At 31.9% G+C, this 14,260-nt stretch overlaps 1 protein-coding gene across 2 annotated transcripts; it reads right to left on the bottom strand.

Moving 5' to 3' along the window:
* Positions 1-417: 417 nt before the first annotated feature.
* On the bottom strand, positions 418-10,345 carry LOC100168058 (MOB kinase activator-like 2). Of its 2 annotated transcripts, none has more exons than XM_001947379.5 (5): positions 9,575-10,345; positions 7,066-7,229; positions 3,274-3,676; positions 1,771-1,982; positions 418-990 (listed from the first exon to the last, which is right to left on the bottom strand). In XM_001947379.5, the coding sequence occupies exons 1-5, from the start codon at positions 9,745-9,747 to the stop codon at positions 884-886; spliced, it is 1,059 nt and encodes a 352-aa protein (XP_001947414.2). In that variant the 5' UTR covers positions 9,748-10,345; the 3' UTR covers positions 418-883. The 2 variants fall into 2 exon arrangements, with proteins under 2 accessions (XP_001947414.2, XP_008186793.1); XM_008188571.3 differs by having other exon boundaries at positions 1,771-1,979; positions 9,575-10,344.
* Positions 10,346-14,260: the final 3,915 nt, after the last annotated feature.

Here is a 14,260-nt window from a genome sequence, read left to right as displayed (position 1 = left end):
CCTAATCCTACTGGCTAGTATATTTTGTAGACGTATCATCGAATTAAGTGATTGTCCGTAACATTGGTTTGTGTTCTGTGTATGCACTATGATATAAATTCTTTATAATCGTGTTTCGAGTAATAGATTAAATGAAAATTTAATCAAAGGGAACTTAACATTCCCAACACCCTAGCTGCACTCAGACCGAACGCGGCAGACACCAACTACCAAATTTTATTATTTTTAAGAAAATTTGACTTGTTCGATTTAATTTAAATATTATAATTAAGAATATACATTAGAAAAATAATTCAACAACTACATCAACAACTAATGGCCGTTGTCGCCGATGTTTCGTTTTAGATCACTAAAAAAAAAAAACTTATTTGAAAAAAAAATTAAATAAATAAATACCAACCACAATTTTAAAATTCATGACATTTTCAAACATTTATTTATTAGTTATTATGTATTTGCAATAGTAATACGTCATAAGTCATAACAACTGTCGCTAACCACCAAAAACATCATTCATCATTTTTGGTACCTCGGGTTAACAATTTATTTTACGACACTTAGATTATTGCCTATACTGAACTCCTTATAAACTGTCGATATAGAATTCTCTTAAATATCATTAGGTTTTCATTAAACGTATAATCACGTAGGTAAGTAATAAGGATCAAAACGTCTGCGACATGTAGTCTCCTTTTTTTTTGTTTTAAGAAAGTACTATTATTGCACAATTCCCTATTAGAACTAATAATGCATCAATGAATATAATTAAATAATATTAACAATGAATAAAATTCCTAAAACGAAAATAATATACATATTACATTATTATATACAACGGATATAGGTTTCACCGACCTAACCCGCAACCACACTGCACATTAGTTTAGTTGTTTATGTTGTCAGGAATCGAATAAGACGTCAAGACGCCTCGTCTGTTGGGATTCACGCCCAAGTTCTCCCAGTTGATCCACGAAAGTCTGGCTGTTAGATCTGTGGGAATAACAAAAAAATATACAATTCATCATACATGTATGTATTAGGTAACAAAGGCTGTTAGCTACTTATTACAATAAAAGATGAAATCGCTAATCAGGGCAACTATAATATTAGGATATAATAATATTATATTATATTTTATTTTTGTTGTTATAAATAAAATCTAAAAGGGTTACCTATCTTTTTTTACTATACGACATAACGATAGTATGTTTTACACAATTGGGAACTTTAAAGTATGAATCACATTCAAATTATGGTTTGAGTAATTCCAACTTTAAAATGATAAATTTAACCGAATCTAGGACTTCCCCCCCGTTCCTTCCTCACGATTCATCAGACGCCCCCCCCCCCCAAAAAAAAAACGTGACAATTTGTCCCCAGGGACAAAAAAATCAAAAGTAAAAATATTAAACTATAATATACAATGCAAATAAATTAATGTACTGTTAACGAGATTTTTTTTTAAAATAATTGTTAAATAAATGTATAAATATAATTCAATAATACCGCTTTTACATAACTTTGGTTTATCGATCATCACCCATTCAATTGGATAGTAAATCCACAACGGGAATGGTGATAGTCGATAGTTGTAGATACGATGGTCGTAGATTCGATCTAACCCAACCTTACTAGGCAGGGAGCATATATTATACCTAAAGCCATTATCGGTGTTCCCTCTAGGAAGTTTATCCGATATCGAAACGAGTTGTGAGCGTTTCAAAAACCATAATACGGTAATCTGTGTCGCGTAATATTTCAGATACTGACCACTGGTGTTCCATTCGGCGCGTTCGGGCGTCCGCTCGCCGCTCAGACACCGCTGGACATAAGTGAGCGGGTCGCAGTCGGCCGACAGAACTTCGCGCAACAGCGCAATGTAAGCGATCGCCAGACGGAGAGTGTCGATCTTGCTGAGTCGCTTCTCGTACGGGAACGTGGGCACATGACCGCGGAGCTCGTCGAACGCCGAGTTGATGCTGCTAAACACCAAACGATTCATTATAATAATATGTTGCGACGGGTGCGACCGCGAACGCGGTCGGTGTACGATAAATGACGACGGACACTCGACGTGCACCCTAATACCCTATAGGTTAGTGTTGTAGGTATATAGTTTTTTTCGCATAAAATAATCTTTTCGACATATTTTTTCGCCGCGTGAAATGCAAGATGTGCGCGCGCGAGATCGTGTGACGAAACGACGTAGGCATGCAATATTATCTAGTGCAGGGTCAGTCGTCCGAAGACAAAATATGAGCAGCACTAAATGCCACAATTATGTACAATCCTACTAACTATCACTATATTGATAATAATATATTGGTATTTAGGCACTTTTAAGATCAAATGTAAGTGTATTTAATTAATTTTAAAACGTGCATGCTACTATAGGTACTACGTGTCCAAATTTCGACATTTTATAGAATGACGTATAGGTAGTCTTAAAAGAAATTGGAAATCTGCAGTTAATACTGATACCTAACGGCTTGACTGTTGTATAAATTGCTTATTAGAACCCCGCCTTTAAAGAATGAGGTGCCCGGTTTAGGGCGGTGTAAACATTTTAGAAATTTTGAATTTTTTTACAATATGTACATAATGTTATGTGTAGGTAAAAGGTATATATGTATAATATATAGTATTTAATAATTGATAGTATGCAGACAGGGAAAATTTGTTGGTTTAAAACTCGGGGAACGATAAAGGCGTATTATGTGTATTAATTATTATTCAATAAGATTATAAGATATTAATTATTCGGCCATACGTGAATAATGTGAATTTCACCCAAGTTAAATTTTTTGTATGTAAAATGCGCCCGAATTATTAATTGGGGCAAACAGGTTTAGGTATAATGTAAACTACCCCACGATCTGAAACTGTTGTAGATACGCTTAGCCGCTTAGACGCACCACCGTCCACTGCTGGAACTTGAAATACGACATTGTGGTATGGGAAATTAACTAATCAATCTTTGTTCGTATAACAATATCATGGCAATGGGTCATACATGGGTGGTAATTCCAATGCCAAACGTCCAAACAATAATTTAACGACCAATAGATAATTTTATATTATACTGTGGCTATTCTAACAGAATATTATCAGGTTTTTAATATTTTACTGATTTATAATTTTAATGGTTTGGCTTAAGCGCGTGTTGGCTAAAAGGTCCCCGTTTCTTGACCGGGTCGCTTAAGCAATAAAATGATCGGATGCGACCCGCCCGAGTGTTTGTTTTCGCGCGCGTGCGCCGTGTCAGGGTCTTACATTTTGACCGGCGTGGGCCTATCCGCTGCCCGAGTCGGCGCCAGGTCTGACCTCAACATTCGTCTACGTTCCCGTATGTTGGCCGCTTGCCTCTGCACCCTGTACCCGCCACCTCCACCGCCTCCACCTCCAACGGCGCCCGCGCCTTGTGCATCCACAATCGCCGCCACCGCCATTCCTGCCGGGGCGTTGTGATGATGATGATGATGATTATGACCGTTTCCGTTGCCGTTATGATGGTGATGATGGTGGTGACCATGATGATGGTGGTGGTGATGATGTCCCGCGTTCCCATTACCGTGGTTACCGCTACCCGCACCGTAGTAACCGTCCGCCGCCGCTGCCGCTGCCGCCGCCACCATATTGTGCCGACCCATCGAACCGGCCGACGACAAGTCAGCGCCTGATCGCAAAAACCATTATTATTATAACTTATAACTTATAATCCAACAAATTTCTCATTTCCATAAGGATAGGTAACGAAGTATAATAAATTGTACATTTTTATACAAAAATACTGATACACAAATTGTATGTCGATTGTCAGTTGTCCCTGGACTGTATTTTGAAACTTTTGTGCTGATCATTGATGGATTATTTCGGTTATTACCGGTAATATAAGCACATAGGTATTTGATCGAGTTTATTTAATGCATTTAAAAGTATTATTATATTGAAAAAACTCGAACAATTTAATCGGTCCCAACTCCGATAGCCCAAAAGTATTTGTTGAACTCAATTCAATATCACTGGAATTATCGATATACTGGTAATTACCGGTATATAGTTTAATTATATCAACATCTGGTATTTTCGGTATTTGAGAATACCGGTGTACCGTAATACGGTAAATACCCTAACCGTTGTTACCGAAAAAAACGTATTCATGCCTGTATATTTAGGTACTCGATACAAAGGTTAACGTCCGTATAACATTCAAAGTTTAATATTTAGCCACAAACGGACATAGCGGTCCGTGGTCCTAATTAATTGTAAGCTTTATCGCGGATTCTCAGCACTCAGCTCACTATCTGTTTTCTCTCACCAAACCACACATTTGCATACCAGCTATATGTACCTTGTACTTATATCTAGCGATTTAAAATCAGCATAGCAAATTTACGTTCAGCAGAACCAACCTTGTGTTGATAGTTTTAGTTTTATAATTAATTGACTTATAATCAAACATTCAAACATAAAATTAAAAACATTTTACCTATGTTTGTAAAGTTTGGCTATGCTACGATATATTTCAATTTTAATATCTTAGGATCTTATACATACTCATAATCACAATAACTTCATGTAAATTTAAATATCGCGAAGCCAACGTACAAATATACACATAATGTTCTTAACTTTAAGTTTGATAATAGGTTAATTTACTTTAAAATACCTACTAAAGCTAACACGTTGTTCGTTCTGCTGAACACAGATTTGCTATGTTTGAGCGGCGCTGTGACTCAAAGAGAGAAAACAAACAGCCAGTGCTCTGAAAAATAACTATGTTTTTATTGTCAACTATACTCAGCTGTACAAGGAAAACTATTGCAGTTGACTAAATCAATTAGTTTTCTCCATAATATTTATCAATTGATGTTTTTTTTTTCATTTTTATTTAAATTGTTCACTTCTGCAGTTTTAGTGTTTTACAGTTAGTATTTTTTTTTTTTTAATTAAATTAAACAAATTTCTTTACAAGTTACAAATACATAATGTAAATATATACATAGTTAATGAATATATCTACTGCTGTAAGCCTTGGCTTGTGGTAGAGTAGTGCGTTAACGAGTATAATCATACATAAATTACAAGAAAAATTAAATTAAAATTGTACAGAAATATCAAAGAACAATCTAAGAACATGATTAAATACTTAAAAATAAAAACACTTTACCTACATATTTAATATATAAGAATAATCCGCATCGTTAAATGCGGATTTCACTAAGAAATATTTAATTCTGATAAAGGCGTATTATATACGATTTTTTTGTCATTCAATAAGTCATAATGAATGTCTTTTTTTGATAAAGTTGGTAATTGCAGGTTAAAGTAGGTTGGACTTAAATAATCTACAAAAATTTGCCCTAAGGATCTTACAGGTAAGTTTTAAACGCTTAGTTCTCTGGACTAAAAAAATCAATTGTATTGGTATCGTTTCTAATAATTTTTTTAATTGTGAAAAGTAATACATTTTTTTTTATGTATTATAGTTTAGCCGGAAGAACACCTTGAAGCTTATAATTTTGTTTCGTTGAACCTTCTAAGCATTTTTTTACCTACGCTATTTTGATTCACTTGTAGTATGGATATAAATAATTATCTTTCACACCTCCCCATACTAAGAGCCCATACTGAAAAATGGATTGACAGAAGGCGAAATAAATCATACGCATCATTTTCATTTTTCACCGGTAACAGATCTCTAAGTTTTATGAATTGATGGATTGTTGAACGGTACACGCGTCATATAAATGTGTAATCATTTTACATATATATCATTATAATATATTAAAACTATCATGCACCCGGAGATCACAGGTAACGACTAATGATACGCTCAAAATTAGCATTTGAACTTAACAATTTAATACATAATTATAGTATTATACGCACAATAACACCAGACATGCACCACAGAGCCATTTGATAATATATACGGTTCGTATTTCCCTTGCAGGCGTATTGCGCACTTATATAGAAGTTAGACCTAGCTCGAAAATTCTATAAGTGATAGCTATAGAAACTCAACATCAGCTTTCAATTTACCGACTCTTGTTTTTTTTTGCATAAATTTCTAAATTTATAGTTAGAGGGAGTCAAGAAATCATATACGGGTTGTAAAATAATACTCTTGCGCCAAATTGACGATCAAAGGGCCGAAAATATTACGGAATGTATAATATTATGTAAGTAGGGTTCTTAACAATAAGATATATGATATATCCATTTTTTTCCAAAACAATATGAGGACGACAATAGATCTAGTACAACAAAAGATAATTATATATACGAACACGAGCATGCTTAGGTAGTACTCACTTCTATGTATAGTTTTATATTAAACATCACCGATGATGAGGTAGGTACGTTATAGCTGTACATACAAATATAAAGTTACTGAACGAATGACATTGCGTGAACAATGGTTAAATGTGTTTACTACTAATTGAAACCTGTTATAAAGAATTCGTCGATCGTTAACGATCATAAAGGGACATCGTGTGTTTAGCTATTGCAGTCGGGGCTGGCATAATAAACGATAGGTGTGGACATTTAAAATCTTGATTTTTTTATATTATAATTAAAAAATAAATGTTGATATGGTAAGCGGTGCAGCAAAACTGCGGAGGAATACCTAGATGCCCACACGTATGTACCTATATTTAATGTATACAGAGTCAGGTTTATTAAGGGTTACTTAATATATAGTGTGTTTAAAGATTTGTCTGATTTTTTTTTTCTTTTTACGTTTGCGGCGATTTTAATAGGTTTGACTTTCACCAGAGTTGGATTCAGAACCATCAGAACCACCCTGGAGCAATGTATATTTGGTACCCAAAATCAAGGAGTTATTAAAACAATATTTATTTCATGTTTAATATAATTAATATTAATATGTGAATATGTGAAAGATACCACCCTGGAACAAAAGCTCTTTTTGCACTTATATAATATGTTAACCTAACCTGTCCATCACCCATATTTTCTAAACTAATTGTAACGATTATCTTGTCTATCTAATTATCTTCATTCAAACCATATAATATAGCGTGTATGAAAATTTACCTTGTCTTATCGAAGTCCCCACGAAACTGTGGTGGACAGAGCGGTAAGTGCAGCTGGGTTGGCTCGAATCTTCTCCGTCACTGCAACTGTCGTCGTCCTGTTGCTGCTGCGTTTGACACGAGTCATTGGTCAACATGAAATCTTGGGTGAAAGTCGAAGTCTTACTGAAATCGAAAACAACAATAACTATTAGAGTCGTGTCCTGGATATCCTGTTAACGAATACTATCCCGTTGGTATACTGCAGTGTGGTAAATTACGATGGGATATATTAAATGAGCTGCATTTTTAAACAATTGTACCACCACAGAACGAAAAATACAAACAAACCTATTATTAAATAGATATTCGACGAGTAAAAATTATTTGAAATAGTTGATGTGTGTTCTCAATAGCTGTATGCATATAGATTATAGACCGATAGTCGACAGTACGATTTAAATTTGGTTATTAAATTATATATTATATATTAAATGAGCTGCATTTTTAAACAAATGTACCACCACAGAACGAAAAATACAAACAAACCTATTATTAAATAGATATTCGACGAGTAAAAATTATTTGAAATAGTTGATGTGTGTTCTCAATAGCTGTATGCATATAGATTATAGACCGATAGTCGACAGTACGATTTAAATTTGGTTATAGTCATGCAAAAATAGATAGCCTATAAGATATTTAGAAAAATCTTAAATCAAATCTTCAAACTGAGTCCAAATCCAATACTTATATCAAACATTTTAATTATTTAAATATTTTAGTTTTATGCGGTAAAAATTTAAATGTCCAGTAGTTTTCAAAAGCGTCGGGAAAAACCAAAAAAAAAAATTAAGAAAAACTAGCATTTTTATGCAAAAACAGTTTTTGACAAAATCGATTTTGGTTTCTTTGTTTTCTAATAACTAATAAGTAATACCCATAAATACTTTAAATTTTCACAAAATGTTTATGTGACGATTTTTCATTTTGAATTAGGCCCACCGAGCACTGGAAATACCACTATGAAAAAACTCAACTTTATATGTTATAAAAGATGTTAGCGTACACTTTAGCTATATACTGATTGATATTTAACATAATGACTATAAGGTGAAGATGCACTATGTAAATTTATTAAATCATAACTAATACATAACTATTGAGGTATTTCTCCATTTTGTTTTTGTGATATTTGTACTAAACATCCAACTAAAATGTATTAGGCAGCAGAGATCTATTTCAGGAGGATATATACATAAGAAGGCGCTCATCCCGGGTGGAAATTATGTATTAGGGGTGTCACTTTTTTATATGGGGGTATTATTATGTTTATAATGTTATACCGAAAGTATAAAAATTATTATCAGGTATAATGTAACATACTTCTTAAACTACCATTAAGTACTAATTATACTATTGCTTATTGAAAAGAAAATTTGTTATAGGTGATAAATTAGTTTTATTTTACTTAATAGAATTTTTTTTCTGTTTAATCATACATTTTATATTATATCATTATACTGAATAAATCTCTTGTATTAAGAATAAATTATAATATATTCTAATATGGTACCTACATTTAGATACATTTTAGATTCTGAGCGAAGCGAGGAAGCTATATTGGTCTTACAATGGTATTTTTTTTTTTTTTATTTTTTTTTTTATCTCGTATACGAAATTTCTACTAGAAGGAGTGCTTCGATTTCAATATATAATACCTTATCTCTCAGAAAATTGGATTGAGGTGGTACTTGAAAGAGGTCATTTTTCGATTTTACCAATAGTTATTTAATGCCACGGGAAAAACTACCGAAAAATTACGGAAAACCGCTAAAAATGGGATTTTAATTTCTAACGATTTGTTTATCATCATAGCAACGAATAAAAAATAATAATATTATAATATTAATTCAACTTACAAGCTATAATAAATAATAAGTAATAACAATATAAAAAATCCATACTGACAAACCGTCTCCGCTCAGAATCGTTTTTCTTATGCAATGATATTATATCATTGAATTCAAGTTTAATACAATCCATTATACCCACTTGTGACCTATAATGTTTTTACTATCTATTTTATCTACAATATTTATATAGCTTAACGTGATGTTGATGTGTCAATATTTTGTTTATATTATAGTCGATCATAATATTATAAGACGTAACATGAAAAAAACAATGGATTATCAGCACTTAATTTACGCATTTCCCACCGTGATCACTGATTAATATTAGTATATAAATAAGCTTACATAATTTTACTGAGCTAATTTCGATCACTCTACTTGAAATATATTAAATTAAATTATTTTGAATTATTTATATAGGTTAGAATGACATATATTATGCGTAACTATATAACTTCTTCACTACAAAAATTTAATATTTTTTGTATAAAACATGATTTTTACGATTAACTATTTAATTCGACGTTTTTAAGTTGACCGCTATTATAAATATAAAATGCAATAAGTTCACAATGAATTCCGTAATCATGTTATTTCCTCATATTATATACTTACTTATAACAGAGTGACGGCGACGAGGATGAAGAATCGGCTTTAGTGGTCACAACGTGACCTCCACTTCTGAGCAAATCGGGTGATTGTTGCTGGTGCTGTTGCTGTTGCTGGTGATGATGGTGAAAACCGTAAATGTTGTGCATGTCCGGTGTCGGCGCCATCGAATGGTTCATAATAATAACAGTATTACGGTTGATTGGTAAGTCGTATTAATCGCAATATTATGGGAAAACATTAAAACAAAATAATTTCCAAGTGAATAATTTCGAGTGAGGTTGTTTATTTCCTATTGCAGGTCTGCCCGGTTTGCGGCGACCGAGTTCCAACGACTGACTGATCGTCAATCGGCGAAGGAGACCTATTTAAAACCGATGTTCGTCCCTTTGCGCTTGGAGCTCACCCCATTTGGGCGGAGCCAAAGCGTTTCTCGGGAAAATGGCGGACCATCCCTCCGCTGAATTAATCGTGTCTGTATCTGAAAGCCTGACTGCTGCAGGTTATTTCTTTCGTTCTCTGTGTTTAATTTATAGTCGGATGGTAGAACAAAATAAAACTATAGTTTTTCCAAATAATTAACAAATTAAAACAAGCGATGAAGAAAAACGTAATCGCATATTCTCGTACAAGAAATGCTTTCTGAATCTCGTAATTGTAGATTTTTAAATGTGCCTATATTTTATGGAAATAATGTTAAACAATATTGGTTGTTTAATCGTCATACTAGTGAAAAATTCTAAACGGCATAATACATTGGAGTTATATTTATAGTTTTCTTTTTATCGAAATTATACAAAAAATAATTGTAAATATTCAATACATTTTTTCTGGTACCGCGTAATATTAAAATTAATAATAAATTAATATTTTTTCTCACAATTTACAAATTATTCCAATATAATTGCTAAATGAGTTAAATATTCCCTATCCCATATATTCATATCTACATAATATATACATTCTCAAATATGCAAAAAAATTAACTTTTTCATAACATTATGTACTCTGAATTATTAAACGAATCGTCCAAATTTTTACTCTCATATGAGACTTCCTAGACTCATTTACGATGTGTAAAAACATATTATTCCAGTCTTTACTGATACGTAAATAATAGTTTTGTATATTTATTATTATTTGCAAAGTATCCTCGAGTTTAATCAGTATTAAATGTCATATTATGCTATATTATATAAGTATAGCGAGTTTTCCGTCAACCCTACAAAGAATAAAAGTTTTATGACGTAATTAGTAAAAGGCATTCAATATACCATAAAGTGATTGATATGCATATGCCGGACGTTCAAAAAAATACAACATAATACATTTAAAAAAAATTCTATACGCGGGCTATAAAAATTACATAATCACTGTATATAGGATTCTAAATTTGAAATATTTCACTTGAAATTATGAAAAATATTTTTTCTTTTTTTAAACGTGTTCCGTTATAGATGATTAGAAACAATAAATTGATTACACACTTAGAATTAAAGGAAAACATATTATTTTTGTTGATTTATTATTTGATATTTGTATTTTCTATATGATGTAGTGCTGAAAAATATTCCTGGCATTATTTTGAGAATAAAAACATTTTTTACATGAGTTTTAAAATATTGTTGTTTATGGACCATCAGCGATCCAAAAGATAATGGTTTGAAATAAACTTGAAGTCAATTCCAACAATGAATGAAATAATAATGTATTTTCAGTAATTATAAAGTGTACAAAAGTCGTATAATGTGTGTGTGTGTGTGTGTGTGTGTGTGTGTGTGTGGCTGAGTTATGCGAAGGGGCTCTGGGCTCATTATTTAATACTTAGTACATTTGTTAAAAAACTTATAAATTATATGTAAATATTACATATTTTCTTTGTTTCATACAATAAACCAACTTTTAAAAATATTCACCTAGAAGTTGACGACTATAAACTTTTAGATATAATAAACATTTTATTTTTATTTTTCATCAAAATGAAATATTTCATGAATTACTCATGAAATATTTCAAGAAAATAAATTTCATGAAATCTTAAAACCCTAACTGTATATAATTACTAAATAATAACATAATGACTACAGACTACTGCCTAATACATTAATATTGTGATTAACGAATCCTCATTTAATTTAAATATTTTATAAACCGTAAGATTAATAGCTTAATACATTGTTCAATGGGTGCATAACTGGCATGTATAGGCGTATATTTTTTTTAATTTTAGGGATAAGTACAATACAACTGAAAATTCTTTGACTACAATCGTTTAAATTGCCACAAAAAAAATTCAAAAAATTCAAACCGCTCGCATTTATTTCTTCACCAGAACTTTTTGTCTTTTCACCAAATTGACGCTGCTGGTGCTTCAATATGTACCTAACTTGAGTTTAACTCTAAGTGTAATGATGTGAAACGAATACAGTACCTATTTACATTTGATTATTATAATATATATAATATATTACCTACATATCTATACCAAACGCATATCAGCATGTGTCAACTTACACCCGTTCTGTATCATCACTGAGTTCCATCATGTAGGTATACCTATTTTTGATTACATTAGTACTTTACAATTAATTGTATTGTAATAATCTTTTGGCCTGCTGTAAAGTAGTCTCCAAGTTTCATCGCGTACTCTCTGTATAAATTGCCAGGTACCATCTGTCATCGGTAGGCAAAGTAAAATATATTATATTAACATTTTATTTCAATATAATTAAGTTGAATTGTATCTATAGGTACTCGGTAGTCGGTCTAGTCTAATATGTATTATTGACATCAAAATCCTCTCGTTTTACCCCGTTTAGTACCTACTATTTTGTCACCGATACACCCTACCTGGGATAGACAATTTTATAGGTATATTACCACGTAAAATAGGCATTGACTTACCTAGCTGATCGATGGACTTTGCGTATCGCTTCATGTTGGAAAATTATGTTCGTATCGAACTACCCTCCTCTAAATCGACAAAACTTCAGGTGCAACAGCTATATGCATATTATATTAAACAACATTTTCCAAAAAAATTGTTTCCTGGAGATTTTTAAGCATTAACCATACTATGGCTAAGTATAAATTAAAAGTTGAAAATTGATTTTCTGACTTAAGCTTTAAGAAAACCTATGTTATCGAACCCCAACTGTCTAAATCGATATTCCTGTGGCACTGAGAACACAAAATATGTAATATAGATACATATAACTAACAATGACCATGATGCAGACCCGAATCAGTGCGCACATGAATACTGGTCTCAATAAACGCGTAAAGTACCATATACCATATTGTATATAATATAAGATGTAAATTATATAAAATCTATAATTTATTGTTTGCTTTTGTAATCATTGTTTAAATTTAAAGCCATGTCAATTTAAGAGACATTTTAAATAAAAGTTAAGTTTTAGTTGGTGAAGACATATTTTTATTTACAATACGATATAATACGTAAGACAAAGTTCTATTTAAACATATTTCTTATTAATTTGTTTTGTTTTTCAACGACTGTTGTTGAATATTAAACATTTTATCGACCTAAATCGATGTCTATTCGAAATCTTCTTACATATGGTCAATGCCCAATGGATATTAATTGTAAATCGAAGTGAATTTATATTAATGCGCTGAACGAATTACTCATGTTATATTATAGTAAATAGTATTGAAGAAAAATAATAAAATATTTACCAAGCACTACGAAATAAACCCACACACACACAGAGTGAATAAGAGAGAGGGTACGGAGAGTAAACGGAGGTACACCTATTACACAAGCTGTGCGTTTGACACATACCATAAAATAAACTCCCCGTATATATATATAGGTATAGTGTGGTATATAGTGGTCGCGGTATGTACGCAAGTCGGATGGTATAAAAGGGCGGTGGCGAATATTCCAGTTCGCGAATCGACCTGTCATACGCACACCGACCAATCAGATACGGTACTGCAGTTGAAGTTGTTGATCGATATACACGAATACGCAGTCGAGCTTTAATGAATGAGTGAACATTTTAACAGTGTATATCGTAAATGCTCGTGGCGAGTAAGTCCACTCTGGTCTTAAAAGTTAAAACTGTCTTTATTATATAAAGACAAATAAATAATTATTTGGGAAAAAAATGTTTGACTTAGAAATTTTTTTTTTTAGTTGAAAAAGATGTCTACGCAACTTTAATAAATGTCTACCCCGTCCAAATATTGGGCACGAAATAATCATAGGTAGATAATAATAATCTTCGAGTTAGTTATCAGTGATAAAAAGGTGGGTAAGTCGATGTCGCTCTGCTGTACAGTAGGTTACAAGTGGGTCACTGTATAATGGATAGTATTAAATTTGAATTCAATGATATAATATCACTGTATAGTGTATAAGAAAAACGATTCTGAGCGGAGACGGTACCTATGTCAGTCTAGGTATAAGTCATAGGATATAATATTATATACTTATCTATGGTATTAAAAAAAAAATTGACCAATAATATGTATCTATAATAAATTCCAAATTAATCATATCACAATATCCATTAGGTACTTATAACGCGTTAGAATACTTTAGAAGTTTCAAGTACCCACGAATAATATTATACTATCACAAAAAAATAACAAAAATAGTTACTCTAGGTTTTTTAATATATAATTTCGTCCACATTTGAACTTAAAATAACTATAAAAATA

Source organism: Acyrthosiphon pisum, chromosome A3, assembly GCF_005508785.2.
Source record: "Acyrthosiphon pisum isolate AL4f chromosome A3, pea_aphid_22Mar2018_4r6ur, whole genome shotgun sequence".
Lineage (NCBI taxonomy): Eukaryota > Metazoa > Arthropoda > Insecta > Hemiptera > Aphididae > Acyrthosiphon > Acyrthosiphon pisum.
This window is presented reverse-complemented; position numbering and strand designations above follow the sequence as displayed.